At 52.0% G+C, this 26,397-nt stretch overlaps 1 protein-coding gene across 1 annotated transcript in view; it reads right to left on the reverse strand.

Moving 5' to 3' along the window:
* Nucleotides 1-5,505: 5,505 nt before the first annotated feature.
* Nucleotides 5,506-26,397, reverse strand: part of Ntn1 (netrin 1) — a 67,935-nt gene continuing 47,043 nt past the window's right edge. Inside the window, exons 5-6 of the mRNA XM_032914167.1 lie at nt 20,577-20,651; nt 5,506-7,575 (exon numbers count right to left, since the gene is read on the reverse strand). Coding sequence (XP_032770058.1) covers nt 7,247-7,575; nt 20,577-20,651 — 404 coding nt within the window. The 3' untranslated portion in view covers nt 5,506-7,246. The remainder of the gene's footprint in view (nt 7,576-20,576; nt 20,652-26,397) is intronic.

The following is a 26,397-nucleotide window of genomic DNA, read 5'->3' on the forward strand; positions in this document are numbered from 1 at the left end:
CAGTGAAATGTTCACCTCAAGACCACATCACCTCAGCTCACAGCTCTGGCCAAACTACTTACTCCGTTCTACCACCAGACAACAGGAACAGAAGACAAGAGAGCAAGGATCATGCTGCAGACACCCCAGGGGTTGCCACACATCTTACCAGTTCTGTGACCACAGACAGGTCCCCTTTCTGTGCCAGCAGCCTCATATAGAAAAAGGTGACCCCACCCCCACCCCCACCCCCGCTGCCCCACCTTATAGGACTGCTGGGAGGACTGGGTAGGGAACTGAAGCACAGCGTGCCACGTGGCTCAGGTGGAAAAGGCCTCTTCCTGTAACACCAGTCTCAGCCCAGGTGTCCAGCGGGCTCAGGACCCTGTACACTCTCCACTGTACATGAACTGTGAGAGTAAGCCAAGTTTCCCACTGATTTAGCCGATGATATACAAGTTCCTGAGGCTACAAAGGCCCCAGGAACTGACTTAGCAGGATGTCAGGGGGCATGGTATGCCAGGAGGTAGCAACTGGCAGAGAGGAAGCAGGCTGTGAGGAACAGACTGGAGGTGAAGAAGAGTGGGCTTGTGTCAGGGGCCTGTGACTGGGAAGACAGCAGCCTTGCTGGACTGTAGGCCAAGGCTTTAGTTGCAGTATGCCCTGAGAGACATTTGTCAGGGCAGGGTGGTTGCTAATGGATCATCCGATGTAAGACCAGGAATCTGCAGATTCTGTCATCCAGTCTTGTGGGAAACCCCAAATCTGTACAAACAGTGTCTCCTGGGAGCCCCCCACTTTGGGGCTCAGAAGAGGCAGCATTGATAGTCTGTTTAACTTTCTCACCTCCTCTTGACTTGCTCAGCACGAAGCCCCGGCAACTCGTGGGACACTTTGAACCAGAGCCACGAAGGCCTGGCTCAGTTGCACTGAAAGCCCTTTTCAGGAAGACACTGGCCCATGTCTGCCACACAGTAGCTTCTGTTCTTCTGGCTGAGTGGGCTGTAGGCCCAGTCAGGGCATTGTGTGACCCCGGACAAGTTACTTCACTTCTGTACACCCATGGGCAGCGGAGAGTAGGGGGAAAGCTGCCTGGGACGTTCTGGTGTGAGGACCTGAGGTCCCAGCCATGGGCACTGCAGGCAGGGAGACACATCCGTCAGTCTTCCTCAAAGATGGCTTTCTCACTCCATCAAAAGCAGCTAGGCATAACCAACTGAGTGAGGTGTACCAGAGAGCCTGCTGCCTCAAACCCCAGGTGACAGCTCCTGTCCAGCTTCAATATGTCAGGTCTGTAGACCTGCAGTGAGCACTCTGGAACTGGTCGACTAGGTCTTGCACCACTCACAGAACACAGAAAGGCAGGGCAGCCAGAGTACCGCTCTCTTCAGGGACTTTGTCAATGAAAGTAAACCTTATTAAAACAACAGCATATGAATTGTTTAACTTAACTGACTATTAATATATGCACCTTAAAGAAGTCCAGATACCGGGACACCACCACAGTTTTGTTCCATTTAAGTGTTATGATTATTAATAATTATATCGAACCTTAGCTGTCAACCCCAAGAAAACCTTCTCAGCGGGTCTGCAGTGCCTGGACGGAGACATAGCATCCACCAGTCTTTCGCAGATCTGACACAGAAACTCCTGCACCTTTTTAATCTGGTGCCTGCTGCCAGCCAGCCTGCTGGGGTTGTGCATCAGCTCCATGAGTCTGGATCCTTGGAACTCTCCTACCACGGGGCTGCCACAGAGTCCTCAACTGATCCTCAGTTTCAAGGGCTGCCCTTCCTGACTAGTCAGAACCGCCAGCAGTCGGCCAAACAGCTGTTCCCTCAGGTAATGACATTGGCAGCTTTTGTGTGGCTCCTGATGAAGCTAAGTGGGTATCCTCTCACCTCTTAAAATATAAGACCAAACTAGACATCCTCTTACTGTACCATAGGATTCCCAAGCTCCCTCCCAACTGTATGCCAACTAAAGGCCCCGATCTCCTCCCAGAATGCTTTGCTGTCCCACCATGCCTCCAAGTTGATAAGAGCAATGAGTTAAGCTGTTCAGTATTTCTCACTGGCTGCTATTCTACTCCAGCTTTTCTTGGAGAAGTTACTATATGCCTTTATTTAGTCTGAGACCATAGGGTGTGTCTATTCTGGGTGGACATCCCCATTCAAGGCACTGTTCCTGAGAGATGCAGAGATGGAATGAGGGTGCCTCCTCAGTGCATGAACCCTCCCAGGTAGGCCTCTGGTCTTTGCACTGAACCAGTCCCTAGGTCCTGATAAGGTCTACTCAGCTTCCTTGGGGCTTCCTCCCATCTTCTTCCAGCTTTCCCCTCCACGTTGGGCCAGTGCTTAGCAGAGGCCCTGCTTGTAATATTTTCTTAGCACTGGACAGATGTCAGTGCCTTGTCTTCCCAGCCAGGTGAAAGGCCCTAAGAGGCAAGTGTGCTGTTCAGTCCATGTTCATGCCTCCGATCAACCGTGTGTTTCCTGCCAGCACAGAGCCCGGCTGGGAGGGGGTCAGACGCAGACAGCTTTGTGGAGAGGGAAAAAAAAAAAAAGCTGTATCATGAAAAGTCCTTGAGAACTGAACTCTTACCTTAAAATGACCAAAGATGAACGTCAAACTGCCAAACAGTCACAGAACTCAGCCCCAGCTGGCCCCGGGAGCCTGATACCACAGACAAGGCCTTGCTCTTTCCTTAGTCTGCATAGCCAACCAGGAACTGCTTTCTGTTCTCAACTACCCACCACCAGGCATTGGTGTTCAGCAAGCACCCATTTCTGAAATTGTTTGGGGGACAAGAGTCTAAGTGTGTTCCTGCCTGACCTGGCTGGGAACCCTGCTCCTCAGAGCTGGTTCAGTGGAGGTTGACCCAACAGTGTCATACTCCAACTACCTATCCGCTCTGCAGCAGGGGGAGACTTTCATGCCTTGAAAGTCAGGGCACTCCAAAGCCCACATTGCTGAGGGGCTGGAGCAGGCCAGCAGGTGAGTCTTGTCTTCAAAACCACTGGGTACAGGAAAGCGTCTGGTCCACAGGCCCTGGCAGCACATCCTCCCAGGGGGCTGGCTTTTTGTTCAGTCAAGAAATCACAACCATTTGGAAGTTTAAACATAGCCTCTCCAAAACCACTGAGCTCAGCTCCTGGTGGCTGCATGGTGCTGGCACAGGCCCAGGCCCTGCTCAGCGCTAAGCCTCAGTGGGCTGGGGGCTGGGCAGTGGCGGGGATTTTTTTGCACAATCTCTTGAGTTTTATCAACCTCTGTCATCTATACTTCATCTTGAATAGAGGAAAGAGGAGATAGTTAGAGAAGTCGAAAGGGGCTTGCAGGCTCTGAACCTAGAGGTGAGGGTAGGGCAAGGTGGGAGGAACCTCCTTTCCCTTATACCCTTGCCTGGGAACTCCAGGGAATGGGAGGGATCTGCCCCAGTGGTGACTTTGGAATCGCACTGTGGACTGCCCCATCTGAGAGCCTGTTAGAGCAGCCGTCAGAGCCAGCAAGCCCTAGGACTTCCCAAACAAGGCTACACTTTTCCTGCCTTTTTTGGGTAGTTAGGGCTCTTTGTTTAAAACACACAAGATTCTGTCTTGCTGGGGTGTCCTAGGGCAAGACGCCATATTCCTTAAGTTACTGTTAGCCTCCGCCCTTCTACCTCCCCACATGCCACACCACCAAGGCTCTGGCCACCAAGAAAGGCTGGGACACAGAACAGTATACAAGAGTTTATTTAATGATATCTGAATTTAGTTCCATCACGTAGGGCCCACGTTACAAGTTCCATCTGGGTCCATTACAACTCTAACAACAAAAAAACCTTTAAAAAAAAAAAAAAAAAGAAAATCCACAACTTTCTCCATGTCATTAAATATATTCATATATAATAACCATAATATATTAGTACGCATTGGAAAGGGACACTGGCCCAAACAGTATGTCATGGTCACAACTAAACATTTACAATTCTGTGTGAGCAGAATCGGCGACACAGGAGGGAGGCCGGGGGTACCCAGGGCAGGGAAAGGGGAAAGATGTCCACTGACACAAGAGGGGAGGCTGGCTTAGTTTTTGGCAGGGGCAAGGCCCCACAAAGAGGATTTTGATACCCCTGGGGTATGGCATGGCTCTGGTCCACAGGAATGTCTGTCTGTGAACCACGGCCCACTCGTGAGCCTAACTTGCCCACTCTCTAGGTTTCCTGGATGGAGCCCTTCAGTGTTGAGACCCTAAAGGAACCATCTCCCAGGTCAGTCCCAAAGGGTCTCCATTTCAGTCCTGTTCCAGCTCAGGGGCAATTCTAAGAGAGCCTGAATGTAACCACTGAGGCAGAGTTCTAGAAAGTTCCCAAGGCCCTCGGAGAGGCCACTCAGCCTCCCTGGGCTTTGCCCTAGGCTTCTGACCCTCCCTCCCATCTGAAGGAGCCTGGTGGTCCTGCCTCCTGCCCTGCTTTCCAGGCCAGAAGCCCTGGCCACAGAGGCCAGAGAGGCTCACAGGTGTTCCTGGGAGCACCCCATCTCCATACCCTACGCCTTTGTGCCACTGTGTGTCAGCAAAGGAGGCCTTCTGGTGGCAGGGGATCAGACTACTCAAACGGTAAGCAGAGGGACAGCTGGGGAGTGTTGACTGGTAAGTGACTAATGTGGTATGGTTTTCTTCAAAGACCTACATATCACAACTCTGTTAATACACTCTCAAACTCAAACACCTACCTCCATCTTGCACACCTTCCTAACTGTACAAATAGGATGTCTCCTCTCCTTCCCCATCTCCTCCCTAGGGTGGGGCCCAGGGTGGGCAGGAGACAGCTGCCTTCCTAAGGCTGGCTCTCAGGCAGAGGAGAGGTGGGCTGGATTTAAGCCCAGAACAGAGGTGGCAGCTGTGACAAACTCTGCTCTCTCAGCAATGACCTTATCCACAACTTGGCCCATCTTGGCTACTTAATGGCCACAGTGGGCAGGGCAAGAGGCCTTGGTGGATTTCTAACAAGATGTCTCATTGCTTCGCAGGGGGCTGGCTGGGGGAGGGCTTCACTGGACACCGGGTGAGACTGGAAGCCAAGGTCCATGGGTGGAAGCTGGCCAGGGCAGACGCCATGCTGGTACAGAAGTAAGACAGCTGCCAGGCAGTTGGGATGTTATTTACTGCAGATGGCACCCAACAAACCACAGTGGCTGTCCTGGATAATGGCCCTTGCCCTCAGTCTCAGGCTTGGACCAGGGAAGCCACAAGACCCTTGCCAGGGTAGGTCTATGTGCTAGCCTCTCTCTGAAACCCTATAGTCTTCCTCCTGCTTGTGAAGCAGCCAAGCCGTCTTTCTAGGCTCTCTCTATGGCCACACCTGAGGCTTTCCTCTAGGGAGTCCATTCCTCGTCCTATCACTCTCCAGGTCACCTCTGGAGGTGTTACTGTATCTGTCCCAGACCATACTCCAGGCTTATAGCCTCAAGGTTCTCAAGAGACAAGCTGCCTGTCTCAGTGATAACCACTACCCCACCCCACTCTCACTGCTGCGGGAGTGTCAAGTAGGCTAATAGCTGATGTGCAACTGTGGTAAGGTCAGAGTGCTGGCGTGACCTTGGGCATGTGGACACATCTTTTTACTGGCAGACATGAGGACAAGAATGAATCCCTGTCTCATGGGTTTGTAATGAAAACAGGCCAGGAGCTAATGGGTAAAGTGCCTGGCACCAAGAGGGTGCTCAGTAAGTGGCAGTGGTGATGTGGGCAGAAGTGAGAGAAGCGGAGGGAGCCATGTCACTAAGGGGCTGAGCTTCAGCCCTCATATGGCCCTCCAGGGCAGCCAAATGGACAGGGGAAATGAAACAAATTTCCTGACTGAGAGGGCCAGGCCTCTCATCCAGTGTGCGGGGCGTGAGGCTAGAGGCCCAAGTGCAGGGATGCAGAAAAAGGCTAAAGGGGCCTGGGAAGGAACCAGAAGGGAAGCTTGGAGCTGCCTGCATGAGGACATTAAATCTCTAAGAGAAAAGAGGGCTAGGCATACAGGAAGGCCTGGGGACCTCCACAAAGAAGGCAGCCAGAAAGGAATGGACCAGACTGCCCAGGCTAGACCAAGACAGCTAGAGGCTAGAATGGGTTTCTTAACCTAGGAGCCTGTCACTTTCCTTGGGAGCCAGCAGTGAGGGTAGCAACAGGAAGTAGTCACAGCATCCTTGGGCCCCAGGAACCTGACCACTCCTGGCCTTGCCTACCTACAGCTTGGACACCAGGCACCTCGCTGAACAGCAACCCTGTCCTGACACAGGCAAGCCCCTTCCCCCAAGCCCGGTTCAAACTGCCTGTACAGCCGCTGGCATTCCAGACCTGACCAGACCCTTTCCAGCTGTTGACATTGCTGTGAGGCCTTGTGGGAGCTGATGTCATTACACAAATAGTGTCATTGCCCTAAACCCCGCCAGTACCCCTCCCCCTCCCCTGGAAAATGTCATAAAAAGGGCTGTTTCCAAGTTTCCAGCAAGGAAACTCTCTGGGAGGTTTTGGTTTGCAATGCCTCCTTCCACAGGCAGCTCCAGCAGAGGCAGTGACCACCCGGCTTGACTTCAGGGTCCTTAGGCCCTAGGCCCTCTGATGGGCCAGAAGCCTGAGCCAGCCTCACTGGGGAAGGGCAGGCCCCAGGAGGAGCCTCTCCTCCCTACAGATGGTGAACTCCGCCCAGGAGACCAGCCCAGCAGGTGGCAGTGGAGACCCAAAGCTGGCTGATCCCAGTGTCATCTGGCCCTTTGACATAGGGACCTGTTGTCAGAGTCTGGAGTCCTGTGGGAATTCCTAGACAGCAAGTGATGGAGAAAGGAGGGGGGCATGACTAGTGTCTGGTGGTGGATTGGTTGCCCCTACCCAGGCTGCAGGCCCGAAAATTCACAGTTCTCACATCCCCTTCAATAACCATCAAATACAGTGGCTGTGGTCCACTGTGCCATTCTGTTCCCGCCTCTCGGGACCCCCAACCCCTCCACGGCGACCCCCACCTAGCCCTAGGGAAGCGCATCTCTATTCTGGAAGGAGCGCCGTGAGGTAGCTATGTCTTGTCCTCATTTCTCCAGGGCCTGGCCTGTCAATACAGGGTACTTTTGCACAGCCAGGGGTGTGAGGGTGGGGCTGGGGCGGAGCCACTGAGGGCCCCGCCCCACTTTGACTTCGCCCCGCCCCCACCCTCCCGGAAAAACCCTGGCGGGCCAAGTCCAAGGCTGCCAGCCCCTGCCAGCGCCCTGCCCGCCCTCCTGGAGCCTGCGCCACCTCCACGCTAGGCCTTCTTGCACTTGCCCTTCTTCTCCCGCTGCTGGAACTTGCGCAGCCGTCGTGCCCATGTGTCCCGCCACTGGATCACCAGGCTGCTCTTGTCTGCCACGATGCCACTCTGGTCAGGCGAGTCCTCAGCATTGCCCAGCAGCAGGTACTTCTTGAGGGGCTTGATTTTGGGACACTTGCAAGCGATGTCTCGCGAGCGGATCCACAAACTCTGGTCACCACGGCGTATACGACTTGTGCCCTGCTTGTACACGGAGATGATGTTCACTGTAAACTTCCACCAGTCCCCTGCTTTGTCCGCCTTCAGAATGTGGATCTGGACAGCTGCAAGGAAGCAAATGGGTGTTGTGGGCCACAGTTGGCAAGTGCAGCCAGGTGCCCAGGTCCTGTGATGGGATGGGCCCTACTTGCACAGTGTCTTACAAGAACCTGGAATGGGATCTGGAAAGGCTTCCCATGGGCAATAGGTGAGCTGTATCAAATCTGATCCCAGAATCTGAGCTAATACCTGGGCCAAGACCCCTATTCCAAGAAATGTTGCTCCTGCCTTTGTTGAAGGTGCCCCCTAACACTGCCTCTTGGAAGAGATTTGAGATCTATAAGGGAGACTCCAGGCAAGCATGTTAGACAGATTAAGTGTGCCCCTAGCTCTCTGGGTAAAGTCTACCTTTAGACTTTAGTGGCCTTGATAACAGCAGTGCTGACCACTGTGGAAACGAGGAGCACCTCATATGCCTATACTTCCAAAGGCTCCAGTCACTTCACACCAAGCCTTAGGATGTACCCCCACTGCCCCCCAAATCATCCTGACCTCAACAAAACTGAAACAGCCCATCAGGGAATCTCAGTACGGCAGTATCAAAAGAGCCTGCCAGTTGGCCAGTCCTTTTCCAGGGTGGGCCAGGGTCCTCAAACGCTCCCCACCAGGCTGCTACCTCCCTTGGCGCCTCTCGGGTTCAGCCCTATCTCTCCCTCCATCCCTCCATCCCCTACCCCTAGTCTTCTGCTATAGGGGTTCTCAAACCAGACTGTGCCAGACACCCCTGGAGAGCTTCTGCAATTATTGCTGACTCCACCCTTGAGCTTCCGACTCAACAGAACCGGGTGAAGCCCAGAGTCCCCACTGCACATGCTCCCCCAGGAGTGCTGATGCTGCTGGTCTGGGAGACACTGAGGATAAACAGCAAATGTGAGAAGACGCTCCCACGGAAGGCTCTTTAAAGTAGAAGGGCATGTTCATGAGGGAGAGGCTGGGTCAGCGAAGTATTTGCCAGGCAAACACTGGGGACATGAGTTCAGAAGTCACGGGCAAAGCAGCACATATAACTACAATCCCGGCATTGGGGATGACAGGCATGGGGACTGGCATGTTCCAGGTTCAATGAGAGACTATCCCCAAACAAGGTGGAGAACAACAGGAACATACCCAAACTCGACTTCTGACCTACACACACGCACATACAAACACCCCACTTGTGTACACATAAACAACAAAATAAGATGGAGGAACTTTGTTCAAATAAGTGTATGGAGCACCAGGTTCCCTTCAAGAATTTCCCTGGTGCGGGGCTTTTGAGAGGCTGTAAGTGGTAAGTAGTGTGTATGCGTTGGCTTCCTGAACTTTAGTGGCTGTAGGAGCCTCTTGGAGCTTACTTAGGAATTGCTGGGGAGAAAGGAACACACACCCTCTAAAGTCCAGGAGGTTCCTGGGGAAGCCCTCAGCTATGCTCAGCCCCATTTGAGGGAAGCAGACATCGTTTCCATCCCCATAGCCAGGGCTGCTTTCCTGTGCTGACCCAGTATGTCATATGTCACAGAGTGTACACTTCATCCCCACAGGGCAGAGAAGCACTACCCCTGGACTATGCTGAGAACCACCTGACCAACTGAATGTCCTGAGCACCCCCTGACAAAGAGCAGCAGTGACTTGGAGACCCCAGGGGAAGCCCAGCTTATAATTTCCCTGGTTCTTCCACAATCAGAAAGCTGGCCTGGGTCTCTGGGGGGCCTCCCTGCTCCCTTCCTGTGCCCACATTGGCTGGCCAAGATTGGAGAGTGGACAGCTGGGTGCAGAGCAGCACTGGATGCTCCAACCTGCCCTCCTGGGTGAGAGAAGTGGTGGATTTTCCCATATTTTCATTTCAGCTGTTCCTGGGTATCCTGAACTTTGCACTTCAGTCTGAGGGCTCCAAAGAATGGTTGCCATGGCAACCGTTTCCATGTTTTTGTCACCAAGGGATTCAACACTCAGTGTGAACTCTGAGGATGGGGGGTGGGGAAACCCTCCAGCCTAGAGAAGTGACTCTGCAGACAGAGGTCACCGTGGCAACTGAGTGCCCCCTCAGCTAAGTGATCAGGAGAGCTGTGGTTTCCTTTCCTGGGGACTGAGCTGAATACAGAATGAACCTCTCAGGACACAGCAGTTTCCCTGTGTGGCAACCCTTGGCCAGCCAGTGTTGCCTGACCAGGAATGGGCTGGCTGCGTGGAGGCCCCTCTGGCTGGGCCCTTGATGATGTAGTCTAATCCCGACTCGGAGCATTGATGCCCCAAGCTCCTTTGTTGGAGCCCTAACATCCCTGTACCTCAGAGAATAACAATCTGGAGACAGGGCCTTTCCAAAGGCAATTATGGTGAGGTCATGAGTGTGGGCCCCATTCCAGTATAACTAGAGGGGTCTTGGCCCTCAGCCTGATGGACAGGCTTGAGAGGGTCTCAGCTTTACAGAAAAGAACTCAGGAGAAGAGCTGGCTGGACATGGTCTAGCCTTGGGACATGGGTCTAGCCGGAGACTTTCCCTCTCATGCTCCTGCAACTGTGGCTCTGAAGACAAGCATCACTGGCTTACCTCAGACCTCTCAGTGAGTTATTCTGTGGAGGCAGGCCCTACTCCCTAGAAACTACCATGGGCCTCAAGAGGCCTGCTTCACCTGAGCCCTGAAGGTCCCCACAGGACGCTGCTATGTTCAAGAACTAAGAAGTTAAAGAAAGCATTTGTGTTCCTTCTGTCCCCAGAAGATCTAACTAATTCTGTGGTAGGGACCTTCCTAACTACAGGCTGAGACAGCAGGCCCAGAGGCAGGGGAGGGTGACATCGGGATTCATGTGATTATGCTGGAAAAAAAAAATCCACATTTCCGCTGCCCTTGGCAACGCCTCCGCACATTACAAAGCCCACCACGTATGAGCTGCACACACAGTGCACGGGCCAAGTCCCCGCAGTGCACACACCACGGAAAAGATTCAAAATACACATCGAAGACGTGACCTCAAACAGACCTGCTCTGTGCGCTTAGGGAGAGCACACTCCGGCAGCCTCGTGGCACACAGCAGGAATGCTGTCACCTCTGGCTGCTGGCTGCTGCTTCTGATGAGGAAGGACCAAGGTCTCCAGACTACACCTAGATAGCACTTGGCGATACATGACATCACTTGGCCAGGCGACTGAGGGAAGTGGAGCAACAGCTCTGCCAGTCTTAGGGCCACACAGAACTCTTACGCCCTGCTCCGGGCTTCGTGTGGGTGTCCCGCCCGAATGGCAGTATTTAGGAGTTGGGAGCCCTTAAAAAGTGAACTCAGCAGTATGTGGGCTCCACACACACACACACAGAGCAGTGACCCTCTAAGAGGCTTCAGTGAGCCCCTGCCGCCCCCATCATGTGGTGTCACAGCAACAAGGTGGCATTTTGGAAGGAGAGAAGGGGTGGTACCTTGATCTTAGACTTCTTAGCCACCCAGACTGCAATCCACAGACTTCTCTACAGTCAACTGCACTTTGCTAGAGCGGGACAAACAGCTTCACAGAGAAACCCGCCCGCCTACCCACCTGAGTGCTAACCCCCCATCTTTAGGCTTATGTCTTGATGTTATCCTCTGTAGGGGTTCAGGTGATGTTTCTCCCATTCAGAAAGGAGGGTGATGAGATGGTTCCCAGCAAGGTGGTCATGGGCATAGGGAGCATGCTGGGAGGCCTGAAATTACAGGTTGCTGGTAGAATGGAAGTCCTCAGCTCTGAGAGTGGGCCAGTGCTGGGGCAGAGACAGGAGCCCATGAACGAGACAGACACTGGCTCCACACCACATGCCTATCCTCCCTCCTTCCCTCCCTTGTCTCCTGCTCAATGGTAACAGGTGAGGTGAGCCAGCATCTTTGTTCCTACCCTCTGTGCCTTCAAAGCACTTGGTGGCAGACAAAATCAGGGCTGGGAAGAGCTCTTCCAGGCTGTCTGCAACCCCAGCTGAGCTCTTTGGGGAGGAACCAGCTATGGGATGGAACAGATCCTTAGGGAAAAATCTAATGGGGGTGGGGGAGAGCTTGAAACTTGGGCAGGAAACTTGGGCTTCTAAGAGCAGCCCAGAACTCAGCACCTTGTAACTGCACGGGGCGTGGTCAGCTCCCTTCAGCAATTTTCCAGTTCACAATGCTAAGGATGTTTCTCAGCTACCAGAGCAGGGTAAGCCACAAAGCCTATCATCCCTACCTGAATTCTCTAGCATCTCCAGCGAGCTTGTGTGCCCTGCCCACTGAGACCAGTGGCAGAGCCCAGCTGTGACTCTAGGGGGGAGAGGGAGATGAGGACTCTGAGGGCCAACCCCACAAGACTCAGATTTAACAAGGGCCACCTATGCTGCTCCTGGTGTAGGGGCAGAGTGGAAGGCCAAGTGTGGAGGAGTGTCTTGAGGCAGCACAAGGGCAGCCAGTCTCTCTCAGTCGCAGAGTGCAGAATTCAATCTGCTGCCTAAACATATCCTTAGCTGCAGCTCCAGGTTCGCCTTACCATGAAGTAAGGGAGTGGCCACCCTTCCCAGTGGTCTCAACCTCTCCCTTAAGTCCAGTGCCAGGGGAATTCTTAGGCCATTAAAGGCAACCTGCAGCATGGGGAGCCCCTGGCCATTATCCTGTGCTTATTAGCGCCTCCACAGGGGAAATTGCTGTTTTCTGCCCAGAGCCAGTTCCCTCAAAACCCACCTCCCTTACAGCCCCACTCCAGCTCTGGAGCAAGGGCCATCAGGGGCTACAGGGAGCTCTAGGCCTTTTAAGAACCTGGCATCGGCAGGTAGGAACAGGAGTAGATAGCCCTGCATGAAGGTTTAAAGGGCCTGCCCTTGAGATCTAAGTGAGGCTGGGTTCTGGGGAAGCTGCCTGACCTATGAAAGCGAGGCAGATGCCCTGCCGGCTAACTCATGGCTTGCTGACAGCCCACAGCCATAGAGGAAGGTGCAGCAGGGCAGAAGCCACCTGCTGGGCTAGCCATGGGAGAGCAGAGACTGGGTGGGCAACAACTGTTCCCCATGGCCACTCCCCTCTCTCTAGCGCTTCTGTGGGGGAAGCTTCTTGCCCTTCTAGAGCCTTTCAGGATTTATAGGTTGCTCAAAGTGGGCCCTGGGGGCCACCCACAGCTGCCCCTCCTAAGGGCTGCTGCCCCTCTCTTCCCCCTCCCCTCCCTACCCATCTATACTTTCCTGTTGGGCCAGACCAGCAAAGGAAGGTTTGTCACCCATTTGCCTTAGAGACAGCAGCCAGGAAAGATGGGGGAGGACACGAATCCCACAGAAACCATTAAACTCAAAAGCCCTGTAAATCTCCAGGTGGAAAGAGTGTGTCATGATCCTCAGCTGCTTTCATGAAATGTAGCCTTGACTGTGCACTTCCAGGCCAGCCCAGGTCAGGCTCTGCTCCCAGGGCTTCTATATGGAAAGTATGGCACCCGTCAGAGTACAGACCTGGGGTGGGCACACATGGTAAGACCTGTATGTATATCGGTCCTGCCTACCATGACAGACCTAGCAGCCAGCAGCACAACCTTGAAATCCTGGCTGCTGCTTCCAGCTACTCTAATCTTAAGAGAGGAGAGACCATCTCCTGGAGTTAAGCGACATCAGAGAACCATCTTGGAAGAAGGTATTAATCCTGGCCCTGAGCAATAGGCAGCCACACTGGTTCAACCCAGTGTGTCAACAACCTTTGCTTCACTGTGACAAAATGAGCAGCCAACCTAAAAGAGACACTCTATGATATATGTTCCCAGTGAGCTTAACTGCTTAAGGCCCGATGGTAAAGCCAAGCATGGTGGCGAGAATATGCTGAACAGGGCTGCTTAGTTCCTGACAGCCAGGAAGCAGAAAGCAAGCAAGGGACTGGGGACAAGGTGAAGTTTGCATGGACACAGCCCCAAGACCCACTCTCTTCAACCAGGTCTCTCACCTGCCAAGTTCCCAACCTTTGGGAGGCATTTCCTATGCAAACCATAACACCCACGTCACTCAGATCCACAAGTATTAGGCTGTGGTGGCCTAATCTGGAGGACTGGCCTCTGTTGTGCAGTGACCCTGCCAGGCCTTGCTCCTCTGCTTACCTCTCAAGATAAACTGAGCTGCTAAAAGGACACCCTGCCTCCGAACACCTTGCACGATCTCATGAGCTGCTCCAGCCATCCATACCTGCTTCCCATACTGGCTAGACCCCCAACCTACACAACTACATCCAAATTAGACACCGGGAAGAGCAAAGCCTTCTGGGTATTGATTCAGAACCTGCCCATAGGGAAGTAGATGATGAGTGAGCCCCAGGCCAGGGTCTTGGCAGAGACAGAGTTCTGGCCTCTGAAGAAGAGGAGGTGACAAACAACCTCCTCTGTGTGACTTAGGTCCAAGTCCCAGTACCCCTAGCCCCCTCCAGGATTCAAAGAAAGTCTAGTGTTGCTAACCTCCATTTCCCCCATGAGGCTCCAACTCCAGGAAACTGGAGCAAAGAACAGCTCCTTCCTCCCAGATGCCTTGGCTGGAATGGCACTACCAAGCTTCCCCAAGATACCTACATCTGGAGTTCTGTCCCATGCTGGAGCAGAACCAACGTGCCCCATCCATAACAGGCCTGGCTCTGAAATCCCACAAGTTCCTTGAAGTCCAACCCCCTCCAAACTTGCTTCTCCCAGGAGACACAAATCATCTGAACTCTACTTCAGGAACCACATAGGTGCTATATACTGACCCCTGCGGAGGGCTGGGCGCTGCCATGCCTGGCAGCTGGTTTCTCTGGATTAAGCAGTTCAAGTGTGATAGCTTGGGACATACGGTTACCTCAGGCCATGTCTCTCAAAACCCTGAAGGCTGTTTGGTGCATCCTCTAAGGAACTGGAGGGAGAAACTGGTATGTCTACAGAGACTGCTGGATAGGAAGCCCAGGACCAAAGCCTGGCATGCTGGGGTCCTCTGCAACAGAGACTACAGTCCCTGGGGATGTGTACCCCAACTCTGCCCTGCATCACTAGACACTGGCTAGACCATCTTCCCTGAGCTTCTGTAAAATGGAGAAAGACATCCTTTACTGGATAATCTCTGTGGTTTCTCTGAGCCACTGAGCCATCACTGCTTCCTAAAAAACACAGGAAACTATGGGGAGCAAAAAGGAACATGGCAGACCAGAACACAGGCAGATGAGAGCCTGGTGCTGCCCAGACCGAGGACAGCCATCTCTCCTTCCTGGGCTGGCTGGAGCAATAGTGGCAGGAGGCCAGGCTCAAGGCTGGGGAGGGCTGCTCGCACCAGCCCCCCACCTGGCTCCCCAGGGGAGCCACTTTCTTGTGGGCACAGAATCTTTGCTGTCCAGCTGTCACTGGGGCTGCCTGGCCTTTCCTGCCCAACCTGGTGGTCACCCGCATTCCACGACCTCAGACTGACTCATGTAGATCCAGTTCCACATCTGGCATCCATATGTAGTTGGCACTCTTCAGTAAGGGGGGGGGTCACATCTGGCTGGAGAAACGGGAGGATCCTCAGGGGGCCAGTGACCCTAGGGAGGATCAGCAAGTCTCTGCACCGTGCTGCACGCTGCTGCCTTGTCTGTGCCCCATCCTCTCAACCAGAGGATGTCCGGGTGGCTCTTCCCAGAAATTACTACCGGCAGCCTGCGGCTCACATCAGAACCTTGCCATGAGAAGGCAGCAGCCCAACATCAGTCTAATACCAGCGTCCATACCAGGGTCACTGGAGTAGATAGGGTTAAGTTCATTTCTATGACTTGGCTGCTAAGATACCTGGCTCTCTGAAGAGAGTGAGATTGCTGACAGTCACCATTGATCCCAGGGCCACTGAGGAGGAGGAGGAGGAAGAGGAAGAAGAGGAAGAAGAGGAGGAGGAAGAGGAGGAGGAAGAGGAGGAGGAAGAGGAGGAAGAGGAAGAGGAGGAGGAGGAGGAGGAGAGAGAGTGCTCACAAGGTGGCAAAGCTCCAGGCCCACAGCTATGAGACTCCTTTATTCCCAGTCTGAGACAAGGGCTGGGCCTGGGCTCTGTCTGCCGCTCGAAGCAGAACTTCCAGCATGACAGTAGTGCTACCATGGCCAACTACCCGCTCGGTTCCATCACCCTGTAATCCACCCCCTTCCACATCTGCCTCTCTCCCTGCTCACCACCACAAGTCCACCTCCTCACAGCCCTCCTCCATCTCTACCACCACCACGGCCATCACTCACTATGCCACCCCCTCTGCCTGGGGGAACCATGCCTCCTTCCTTACCCATCAGCATGTTTGTGTGGCTTTTCTTCCAAGTCTGATCTGAAGCCCAGAGCCAGTGTTCCCCTAGAGTATGGATTTGTGAGCTATCTGAGGGCTGCTATGTCTACTCCAGGCTGTCAAATGCTAAATCGGTGACACGGGGAAGGAGGAAGCTCAGGCCTGGGATCCCACAGCATGGATACCCGGCTTGTTGTTTTACCTTGTCGGGTCTTGGTGAGCCACAGGAATAAGAAAGGATACCACCTCCCTCCCTCCCACACAGCTGAGGATAAAGCAGGGCCACTAGATATTCACAAGGGCCACCGAGAAGCCCAGTCCTAGCTCAGCTATGGTCACCCAGCATTGCCACTGACTCTGGAGGTTCCTAGGCACAAAGGCAGGCCGAGATATATCAGAGCCCTTCACTGCTCAGGGCCAGGATGTCTACAGCACTTCCCCTCAAGCCGAGTCCTTGGAAATCACTGGCAGGGGCTGTCAGGTGGAACGCTTGAGGCTCATGTGAAAGCATCTTCAGTTTTCCATCCAGTAGTGCCAAGATGTCTTTCTACAGGGGGTGGACTAATAAACATTTCTGGGAATGAAGCATTTTTCCAAGAATTAGTGAGAGATGATCTCACCTTTCACAACAAGGGCTCATGCGCATCCTAGGGAGAAGGAAGAGGACACTTAAGGCTCTCTGGGCAGCTGCTAGGGGCACAGGCACCACGCTCAGTAGTAGGGTCATGGTATTTTCTGCATGTAAATGTAAGCAGCCCAGGAGGCTGTGTCCAACCCTACCCACCCACCCCCCGGCACCCAGCACCTCTGCCCTCCTTGTTCTCAGGCCCCACCAGTCAGTTTCTAGCTTCTGGGCATGGAGACTTTTCCCATTACTAGGGAATCCTGCTTTGTGGGTACAGCTACTGGGCCCTGGGCAACCCCACTCAGGCGTCTTCTGTGGCTCTCATTGTGTCTCTTCCAAATGTGTACCCCCTGAGGGCCAACCCCCTGTGCCATGCAGATCTGTGAGTGCAGCACCCAGGACAGGGCCTAGGGCTTTTAGTGAATGTGTGTAGAGGGAAAATCTCAAGGGTGAGAATGGGATAAAGTACCAGGACTCCCCAGGTTCCTATGGCAGAACCACCACATGCATGCGTGCCTGTGCGTGTGTGTGCATGCACATGTGTGTTGTTCATGGGTGGGATCTATGAGCCACAGCTCAATGCAATGGTGTGTGTGTGGGGGGCACAGTACAAAGTTAAAGATATGAGATGAGACAGAGGAACCTTTTCCCCAAAAAGCAGAGAAACAAGGGAAAGGAGACACCCAGGAAATAGATGGCCACAGCCAACGACACCCCCGTGACTGTGCCAGGCCAGAGCACTTGACCTCAGGAGCAGAAGTCTTCGGAGCTTTGGGACACCAAGTGAAGGAGTCTCAGGGCAGGCGGTGGCCTCAGACTTAGCCACCTATGTCTGGGCTGACAGGGGTGCAATCATGTTGTGAGGGGGAGCATGTGTACATATCCCCCATCCTGTCCCCCGAAAGAAGGGTTTCTTCAGAGTGAGGTGTTCTGAGAACTCTTGCAAAGAATAAAGCAGGGGTTCCACACTGGGCTGGGCTTTGACATTTTGGAACATTTGTGAGGTAAGCTGGATTCCCCTAGAGGGCAACAGAGAACAGAGGTGGCTCAGCAGAGGGGTGGTTAGGTGATAGATGACCTGACCTCCATGGGGTACTCATAGCCTCTTTAGACATGGTGCCTAGCACTTGGATATTATATCTCCTTGATCTGAAACGTGAAGAAATGGAAGCCCAGACTGGTGAAGCTTACACATGGGAAAGATTTGCACTTCTTCCCCACTGGATGGGTGGGGTCCTCTCTATATGGGGGCCAGCAGCCCGGCAAGGTCCTGGCATAAGGCATAATATTGATTTCCTGATCTCTATTCTTCCTTGCCTTACCTAAAGTCCACCCACCCAAGCTTGGTCTGGGTTCAGGCCTGGCACACATTGGGCTGGCCAGCCAGTCTCTTCCCATAGGCCTCTGGGGCCAGTTGGTTTCTGCTTACTGGCTACCACTCAGGGTCAGTGGAGCCTGAAAGAGTTCACTAGCTGCTCCAGGTCAGGCCCATCTCTGTGCTAGAAGAGGAAGGGGCTCCTCTCTCAGCAGGGGTGGCAAAACCTAGGTTCTAATTAGCAACTTCTGGAACATCCAAGTGCCTGGGATGTGAAGGAAATGTGTTTCCTAATTGGCCCCCTGCCGGAGTGTCAGTCAGCAAACAAGCAGGGATTAGACCATCTCTGAGCCAGCTCCCTTCCTCCGCTTGGCCTAGCCTCACCTCCTCTGTATCTAGGCAGGTTCTCTCCTGTCCTCCTTCAGCCCATCTTCCTCTGGGCTGGCCGGGTCTTCTGAGCATGGGAGGGCCACCTAGCCACACTTCACCTAGGCTGTGTCTGTCCAACCAAGGATACATCAAAGAGTTCCACAGCCCAGCCAAGCCCAAGGAGAAGCCTCAGGCTCAGAGCAAGGCTAATACTGTAACCCTCTGCAGCACTCACGGACCTGTAGGTGCCACCACCCTGCCTAGGCCACTTTCCACCTTCCCAAACCAAGCTCCAAGGCTCAACACATCCCATGGTACCTAGCTCCTCTGAGCCCTCTGTGGAACTCATGTGACCCCGCCTTGCAGCACAGTAGACTGAACTACGTGAGGAGATTCCCATAGCTTCAAATGACCTTACTGAACCGGGGAAGCCCTGAAACCAGAAACCCCTGCAGTGCTTAGAACATGGTATGTCTCTACCAGAACCTGTATGAAGGTCCCCAGCAGAGCAGGGCTAAGAGGGGGTAGGGCTCTCTGGGGGTGTTCTGGGTCAGGAGGAGCTCATACTCATGAGCAACCCCATGAAAGGTAGTTAGGAGCTTAAGAGCATGCACCTGGCTCCCCGTGTCTCCTCTTCTATGTCACACGGTACCATGGGTTGGCACAGCACAAGGCCCTCACTAGAAGCTGAGTGGACCTAAACACTCTTGGACTTCAGAAACCATGAGCCAACATAAAGCTCAGATATTTTGTTAAAGAAACAGAAAATGGACTAATTTGGGGAACCTTCCAGGGCTGCTGCAGAAGGAGAAAAAAATAAATAAATAACAAAAAAAAAAAAACAGAGCCAGGCAGTGACAGTTGGGGATGGGGGACCCAGGCCTTGTCAGACCTGAGAAGATAGATGTACCAGAAAAGAGAAGCCAGCATGGACCCCAGAGACCATACCCAACCCTTCCCCATCCAAGAAAGATGCCCGCCCTCTCCTGCTGAGTATAGGAACACCCAGGATTCGGAGTCAGAGAACCCAAGTCTTGAGTCCATAAAGGAAAGGGCAGGGTAGCTCTGGAATAATAGATGGGAGAGAACAAAACCAGGCTAAGTCAGGTGGCAGGACCATGGGATCCATTTGAGTAATGTTACGATTTCTCCCCTTGAATCCGAGGAACAGATTGACACCATGGACCAGCACTTTTCAGAGATAACTCAATCCCAACCCACCCCAACCCACTCTTCCTCAGGCAGGCCTGTCCACTCCCATTCCTGCCGGTGCTGAGGATAGGGTGGGAGGGGTGGTAGCGGTCACATTCCTCACTGTACTCTGCCTTTTGCTTTGACAGGAGCATTCATTAGGTTTCAAGGCCAAAGCCGGGAGAGTACAGGAGCCCCAAGTTCTCAATCAATAGAGGTTTGGAGAGGCCATTTTTTTGGGCCTGCCTTCATTAGTCTCTGGCAGAGGTGGGGGCGAGACCTGAGAGGTCAGGTCTTCCTTGTACCCACTATCCCAGCTTGAAAGAGGCAAGTCTTTCCTTTATTTCTCAAGGACAGCAAGCTTGTTGTGGAAACCCAGGTTTGTTCCTCAGTGGGAGCTGCAAGCTTCTGCATTGCTCTGGGGTATCATTCCTTAAGGGGCCCTTTCTTTGGGAAGTTGACCATGGACCCCTAGTCAAAGGTGGGGCTTGAACCTGGATGCCCATAGCCTGGCAACTTGTGAATTGATATCTAATACCTGCCTGTTGCTGTCGCTTGGTTCTGGGGAAGCCACGTGGCCTGTGACAAGTGGGGCTGTCTGGATGCTGAGGGTCTTCTCTGGCTTCAGTGTAAGGGGTACACGTGCATGTATGCGTGTGCATGTGTGTGCGTGTGTGTATGTGTGTGTATGTGTGTGTGTGTGTGTGTGTGCCCGCGCTCACAGTAAAATGATGTTTCAGAGGTTCTCAAAACCTCTTTGAGCCTAATGATTCATTTTTATATGTGGAGAAGCCCTGGCTACTAACCTAAGGGGAAAACTTCAGTCTGGCTCAAGCAGCTTGCCTAGTGTGGCCTCCCATGTGGCATGTGTTCCCCCTTGAAAGTCCCCAGGAACCACTCAGGGTCCTCAAGGTCAGAACAGGATGGACAGTCTTACGGTGCAGACTCCTCATCTCCCCTTGGCCCATGGGAATCTCTAAGCACCCTACAGCTCCCACCACTGCAATGCTGAAGAATGTCACTGAGTGAGAGACTTGAGACAAGGGCACAGAAGACCAGAGGGCAAACAAGTGCTGTGCAGCCACATAGCCCTTTGGGCAGAGCTAACAGAGTCCAGGATAGAAATCCCAGCCTCGATGGCCCCCACTGATCCAGATGCCCCTGTTCAGGGCAGTTGGGAGAATCCAGGCTCCTGTGGCTTCTCTGACACAGAAAGGACTAGTATTCTCTCAGGAAAGAGATTTCATGGATCCCAGGAACTCGGTGACACGAGTCACTTGCAAGTCACCCCTGAGGAGTCTCTTTCCCCCGCTTACCATAGTCCTTCCTGCAGTATTTCTTCATGTTCATCTTCAGTTTTCCTTTGGAAGCCTTGCAGTAGGAGTCACAGTCTGCAGGGGAGAACACAGATAGAAACTCATTAGGCCACTAAAGAACAGGCTGGTAGCCGAGTGGGCCACCTCCCTAGATACCCAGTGGTATCCATGGGCCAGGCCAAGCGGGTGGCCATTCAGGGCAGGCTGGCTTTCTAAAGAGGCCAGTGGGACAAAGGCCACCCCTCTTCCCTCAGCCCGGTGGAATATTTCAGCCTCCACGAGAGCCTCTGGGACCACTGTATCACGCCACCCAGGGTTTCTGAGCACCACACCGATTCCTTCGGCCTTAAGATTCAACGGGAGCCTGATTAAAGCCGATAGAGGCCTCATTGTCACCCGGCCGTCGGAGTCTGTGTCAGGCGCTGGCTTTCATGGCATGAAGCCTCTGGCTGAGGTTAGGCCCCAACAAAAGAGGTCACAGGGGAAATTAGCAGCCCATGAAACATTTGAAAACCTCTTTGGTGTCCACTCCAGTGAAGTGTGCAAATAAAATGCCCACGAAAAGAGGTTAGCCCTAATGGGCCCCACTGCTGAGAGGAAGTACTGCTGGCCACTGGCTGCCGGCCATACCTGCTGGCCACAGCTTTCGGGGTTCCAGGCTCTGAGAGAGCCAGGCATTCAGTAGATGCAAAGTTCACATCTCCTGAAAGTGGCCTGGTCGACTCCCCGCGAATGCAGCCCCCCACAGTTAAGGCTCCAGCCTAACCTTGCCCTCTCCTGCCAGCAGTTTCTGCCTATTGGACACAGGATGATGGCATCTCTTCCTGAGGTCTGTAAGCTTGCCTGAAGGGAAACTGCCAGCCACCCGCCCCTCCTGCATCGCTGTTCATGCTGGATCTCCAGCAAGTCTTAGTCTTTGGGGTACACAGTGTTATTCCCATTGGGCAGGTAAGAAAACTGAGGCACTGAGGTGCAAAGTTAGGTAAGCTATCTATCTAACATGGTCAACATTGGAGAAAGGAAGGATGTCTGTGAATACAAGCAGGAAGGGCAGTATTTCAGTACTGTGTGACTGTCACTGGCCTGTGGCTAAGATCGGCAGGAGATATTCAGTGGCCATCTCTCCAGAACTTGCCTCTAGCCCTGAGCATGCAGCTCTCCTCTCAAGGCACCAGATGCTTTGATGGATGCCTCCCTTAGCCAAGCACAGCTCATTCTACCATCAGGAGTCAAACTCCATGATTTGGGGCCAGCCTCTTGGGGCCCAATTTCAGGAACCAGTTTCAAGAAATGAAAAAAAAAAATCATTGCCCTGGGGTCTGTCCTTTAGGATCCACTTTGGGATAGCCCTGCCCAGGGACAGTAGAGGCTGCAGCATCAGACTGCTCTCCCAGCTGGGCTGGTGGTTAGTTTTAGGAGTACGGAGCTTTTGGGAGAGCAAAGGTCAGGCTATCCAGAGTGTAGGCTTTACTGTGTGTGGCGAAGCCCAAAGTGAAGCTGGAAAGAGTGCATCCCTTAGACAGACGTCCGCTACACATCACCCATCATAGCTGCTCTTCCTATGTGGGAGGAGCTGTGCCAGGGAACATCTGTGCCAAGTGGCTGTGCCGTCGCACTGGCAGCAGCCGCTCCGAGGCGGAACCCACCAGGTTGTGCATATGTTCTGGTGTTTGTGAGCCGGCTGGTGGGTCTCCTGAACGGCACTCTCCACTTGAGGTAACTAGAAAGCAAGCGGAGCCAAATGACGTCACTGTGGGCTCCACTTGGAGTCGCTTGGAGTTTACTTGGAACTTTTGTGTAGTGTGTGAGTATGTGAAGTTATTAGTCCAAGTGAGTGCTTTCATGTCCAATCAGGAAGAAACCACGGCGCCCCGAGTCCTCCACACAGGCTCGGTAAGTCATACGCAGTCGGTGACCCAGGTGAAGACACTCTGGCCGTGTCAGCTTTGTAGGAGGGAGATATGGCGCCCTACTTATAATACTGGAAAAGCGGAGTTTGGAGCTGCCCAAGGGAGTCCTATCATTTAGGGTTAGAAGGAAGACATTCAAATCCAAGGAACAAACCACCCCCATAACTGCCCACACCCTTGGAATAGCCAAAGTTCTAGAGCCAAACCCTGGACAGACATTATCCAAGAATGGGCAGCGGCTACCATGGCCTGACATCATGGTGCTCTCAGAACCTGGTTTCCAGGGCTCAGCCGTCTCTGTATATCTCACCATGGTATCACGACCAGCTCGCAGGAGGCCTTGGCAATGTTCTGTGGCTTGGTAAACTTCCTTTCCACCTGTACCCGGTATATTGTAGGAAAAAGAATCTATGGTTCAGAAAAATCTCACCGAGGCAGCCTGTGAGCCTAACCTCTGGCCTCCAGCCAGCCCTGCAGTAAAATTCCCTTGAGTTTCAAATACCACTAAGGTCTGAGATCTGATTGGCCCATGACATGTTCTAATTTCCTTCACTGGGTGTCTGGATTCGGAATGCTCTGGTGGTTCCAGAATGTAAGAGCTGATGGTTTCTGCACCCAGCACCTGGCTCAGCAGAGGGAAATCCAGACAGACAAGTGCTTAAGTCAAACTCAGAAGAAAAAAAGTCAGTCTCCTCTGCAAAATATCCCTTACTCCTTCAGGTCCCAGTTCAATACTGAGCTAGGGAAACACGCCAAGCCTGTTAGAGCTGTGTATAGAATACAGGTAAACAAGGCTGGGAGGGACAGGCTAAAACAGCTTTCTCTGGAGAAAGTGAGTAACCCTTAGCACAGAGACGCAGCAAGAGCTCTTTGGCTGCCTGTGGCCTCTGTGTTAGGTCCAGATCACTGAGGTCACTGGACAAGTGGTCCCTGGGTAAGGAAATTGCTGCTGTACCTGCTTCCTTCTCTACCACCACACAACTCCAGACACTGCATACACATGGGCAAATCTCAGCTCAAAGCCCAGCTCTGACTCCTACAACATGGTATCTACTTGGCAGCTACTCACAGGGCCTCTCCTTGTTTTGTTCCAAAACAGCTATAAAGAGAGTGAAAAAATGAAAATTCACACGGACGCCAAGAATGAAGCTGATAGATGACCCAATGCCGGAATCTGGGAGCAATCTCAATTAATTAAAGGCAGATGGTGGTGGTGGATGAAGCAAGGCCTATCCGGCTTTTACCTCCAGAAACAGTTCTTTGTCTGACGAACAGAAAGATCACAAAAAAAAAAAAAAAAAAAAAAGGAGGAGGAGGAGGGGGAGGAAGAAGAGGAGGAGGAAGGGGGAAGGAGATGACAGGAAGACAATGAGCAGAAAACAGACAGACAGAAAGCATGGGCAGGGAGGGGAAGTTTAGGGAAGGCTGTAAGCCATTTGTAGGGACTCTCTGAACTTGTTATCTAGATCACCGGTGCAGAGAATCAGAAAGTCAGGCAGTCAGGCAGTCAGGCAGTCAGGCAGTCAGGCAGTGGTAACGGAGAAGGCACCAACTCCACAGAACAGAAGTCCAAGGAAAGGCCAGGTGGTGAGGAAGTAGAGCTTTACCTGCCTGACATGGGGATCCAGTCATCAGGGCCATGCAGGCAGGGATCTGCAAAGGGCCAAGCCATAAACACATGGGGACCATAAACCCTCACGTATACTTAACTCTCCCATGGCAGCTTAGAAGCAACCACTTGCTCAAGTATTTCTAAACGGACATGGCTTCCACAAAACTGGGGAAGTGACAAGGCTGAACTCAAAGGCCATGGGATGCATAAGAGTTGGGAAAGTAAAAACTAAAGCCACAGTAGCACAGTTAAAAGTCATTTCTGAAGCATCAGGGGAGATGATACAGTAGAAAGTGATTCAGCATGGAGAATATGCTGCAGAAACTCTCAATATGCCGAGGGAAAGGATACGGATGGGAAAACCAGAGGGAATATGGGTATATAAGAGACTGGAGAGCTGACACATGATTGTGCTTCAGCAGTGGCCAAACAGAAATGGAATCAAGGGTAGGTAGGACCCCTAAGCCCAAGACAAAACCACGTGTGCAGAAGGAAAGGTTTTGGTACACTTTTTTTCAAAAGCAGGGAAAATAACTCAATGCCTAGATATGCCTGTAATACACAGGAAATGACTATATATTTCATATAAAAATATACTACAGATTGAAAAAATAACAATAAAAATGGGCAGATGTTCACTGAGTGATGTCTATAGTGTCTTTAGGGAGAAAATTGCCAACACAATAATTTTATACCTAGCTAGACAGTCTTCTCATACACGCTGGCCAAACTCATACATACATACACACACATACATACATACAAGAAGAGCATTCTCAAGTGCATAGGTAGAGCTCAGAAAATAATTCAATATTTGTTTTCCAGCCATAAAACGAACTTTTAAAAAGGGCTTTGAAAGAGGAAAGTTATGCTATAACACAGTGTGGCCTGATATCATTAAACATAAAAGTTTGAAATTTGGTTCTAAAACTTAAGGCGACATCAAAACAGCGTTAAAATGCTTACAGACGAGCATTAGAAATATCTGATTATAAGAATTTAGTTGAAAATGTAGATCATATTAACAAAAAGCAACAGAATAAGGCAGGTAGGCAAACTGCTTGAATAAAAATGTCGAGGGTGTTATTTGATGCTTGACTCTGCCAAGTAAGATAATTCTTTTGAAATACCACAAAACAGTAAGCCAGAGAAAATAGAAAATAGAAACAGGCAGCTTTTGGTACAGTAAGATCATAAAAGAGGGATGGGCAAGATGGCTCACTATAATTTATATAAAAATTTAAAGAAAAAAAATCACAAAAAACCTCACGATTATTTGATGATAAAATGTTAAAAGTAAAGTTAGGATTGAATGCTCTTATGCCAATCCTTATTTCACAATACCCAATTACTGTCTAAGAAGATGGGGACAAGTTATTCACTGTCAATTTAACTGCACATAGAATCACCTAGCGGTGTGTGTGTGTGCGTGTGTGTGTGTGTGTGTGTGTGTGTGTGTGTATACATGTGTGTGTGTGTACGTGTGTGTGTGTGCCTACCTTCTCAGTACCTACATTGACAGCTCACAACCGCCTGTAACTCCTGCTCCAGGAGATCTGACACACCCTTTTGGCCTCCACCAGCATTGCACTCAAGTGGCACATGCACAGAGACACAAAGTCACACCTGCAAGTTTGCATATGAGGGTATTTCCAGAGGAATGGCAGACAGGAGACCCAACATGAATGTGTTATGACTGTCCAGCAGCCAGGGACTCAGAGACAACAGAAGGAGGAAAGAAAAAAGTCAAAGAGTGCTCACTCCCCCTCCTGTGGTCACTCCCCCTCCTGTGGTCACTCCCCCTCCTGTGCTCCACAACCTGACACTCCCTGGACCATTTGCCTTGCCATGCCCTGATGCACTGATCCCCGAGGTCCTGGGCTAAAATATACTCTTCCTCCTTTTAAGTTGTAATATTGACAAGAGAGATAACTTATACACAGGGATATAAGTGGAATTTTAAAAGTCAATTCAAATAGAGACGAAGGTAGACATATCAGCAAATGCTGACAAAAACGAATCAAGAAGTAGAAATCTTAATATCAGAGAAGACAGAATTCAAAACAAACATGCTTAAAATACACACAATAAAAGAACCAAGTAAAATTAATTTATGGAGCCAGCAAGATGGCTCAGAGGGTAAAGAAGATTGCGGCCAAGCCTGACAACCTGAGTTCAATCCCCAGGACCGACACAGTGGAAGGAGAGGATCAACCCCTGTAAGTTGTCTGTCTCCATACACGCACCATGAGACACTACACCCACACAGATGCACACCATAAATAAACACACAAATGTA

This window comes from Rattus rattus, chromosome 9, assembly GCF_011064425.1.
Source record: "Rattus rattus isolate New Zealand chromosome 9, Rrattus_CSIRO_v1, whole genome shotgun sequence".
In the NCBI taxonomy this organism is placed as follows: Eukaryota; Metazoa; Chordata; class Mammalia; order Rodentia; family Muridae; genus Rattus; species Rattus rattus.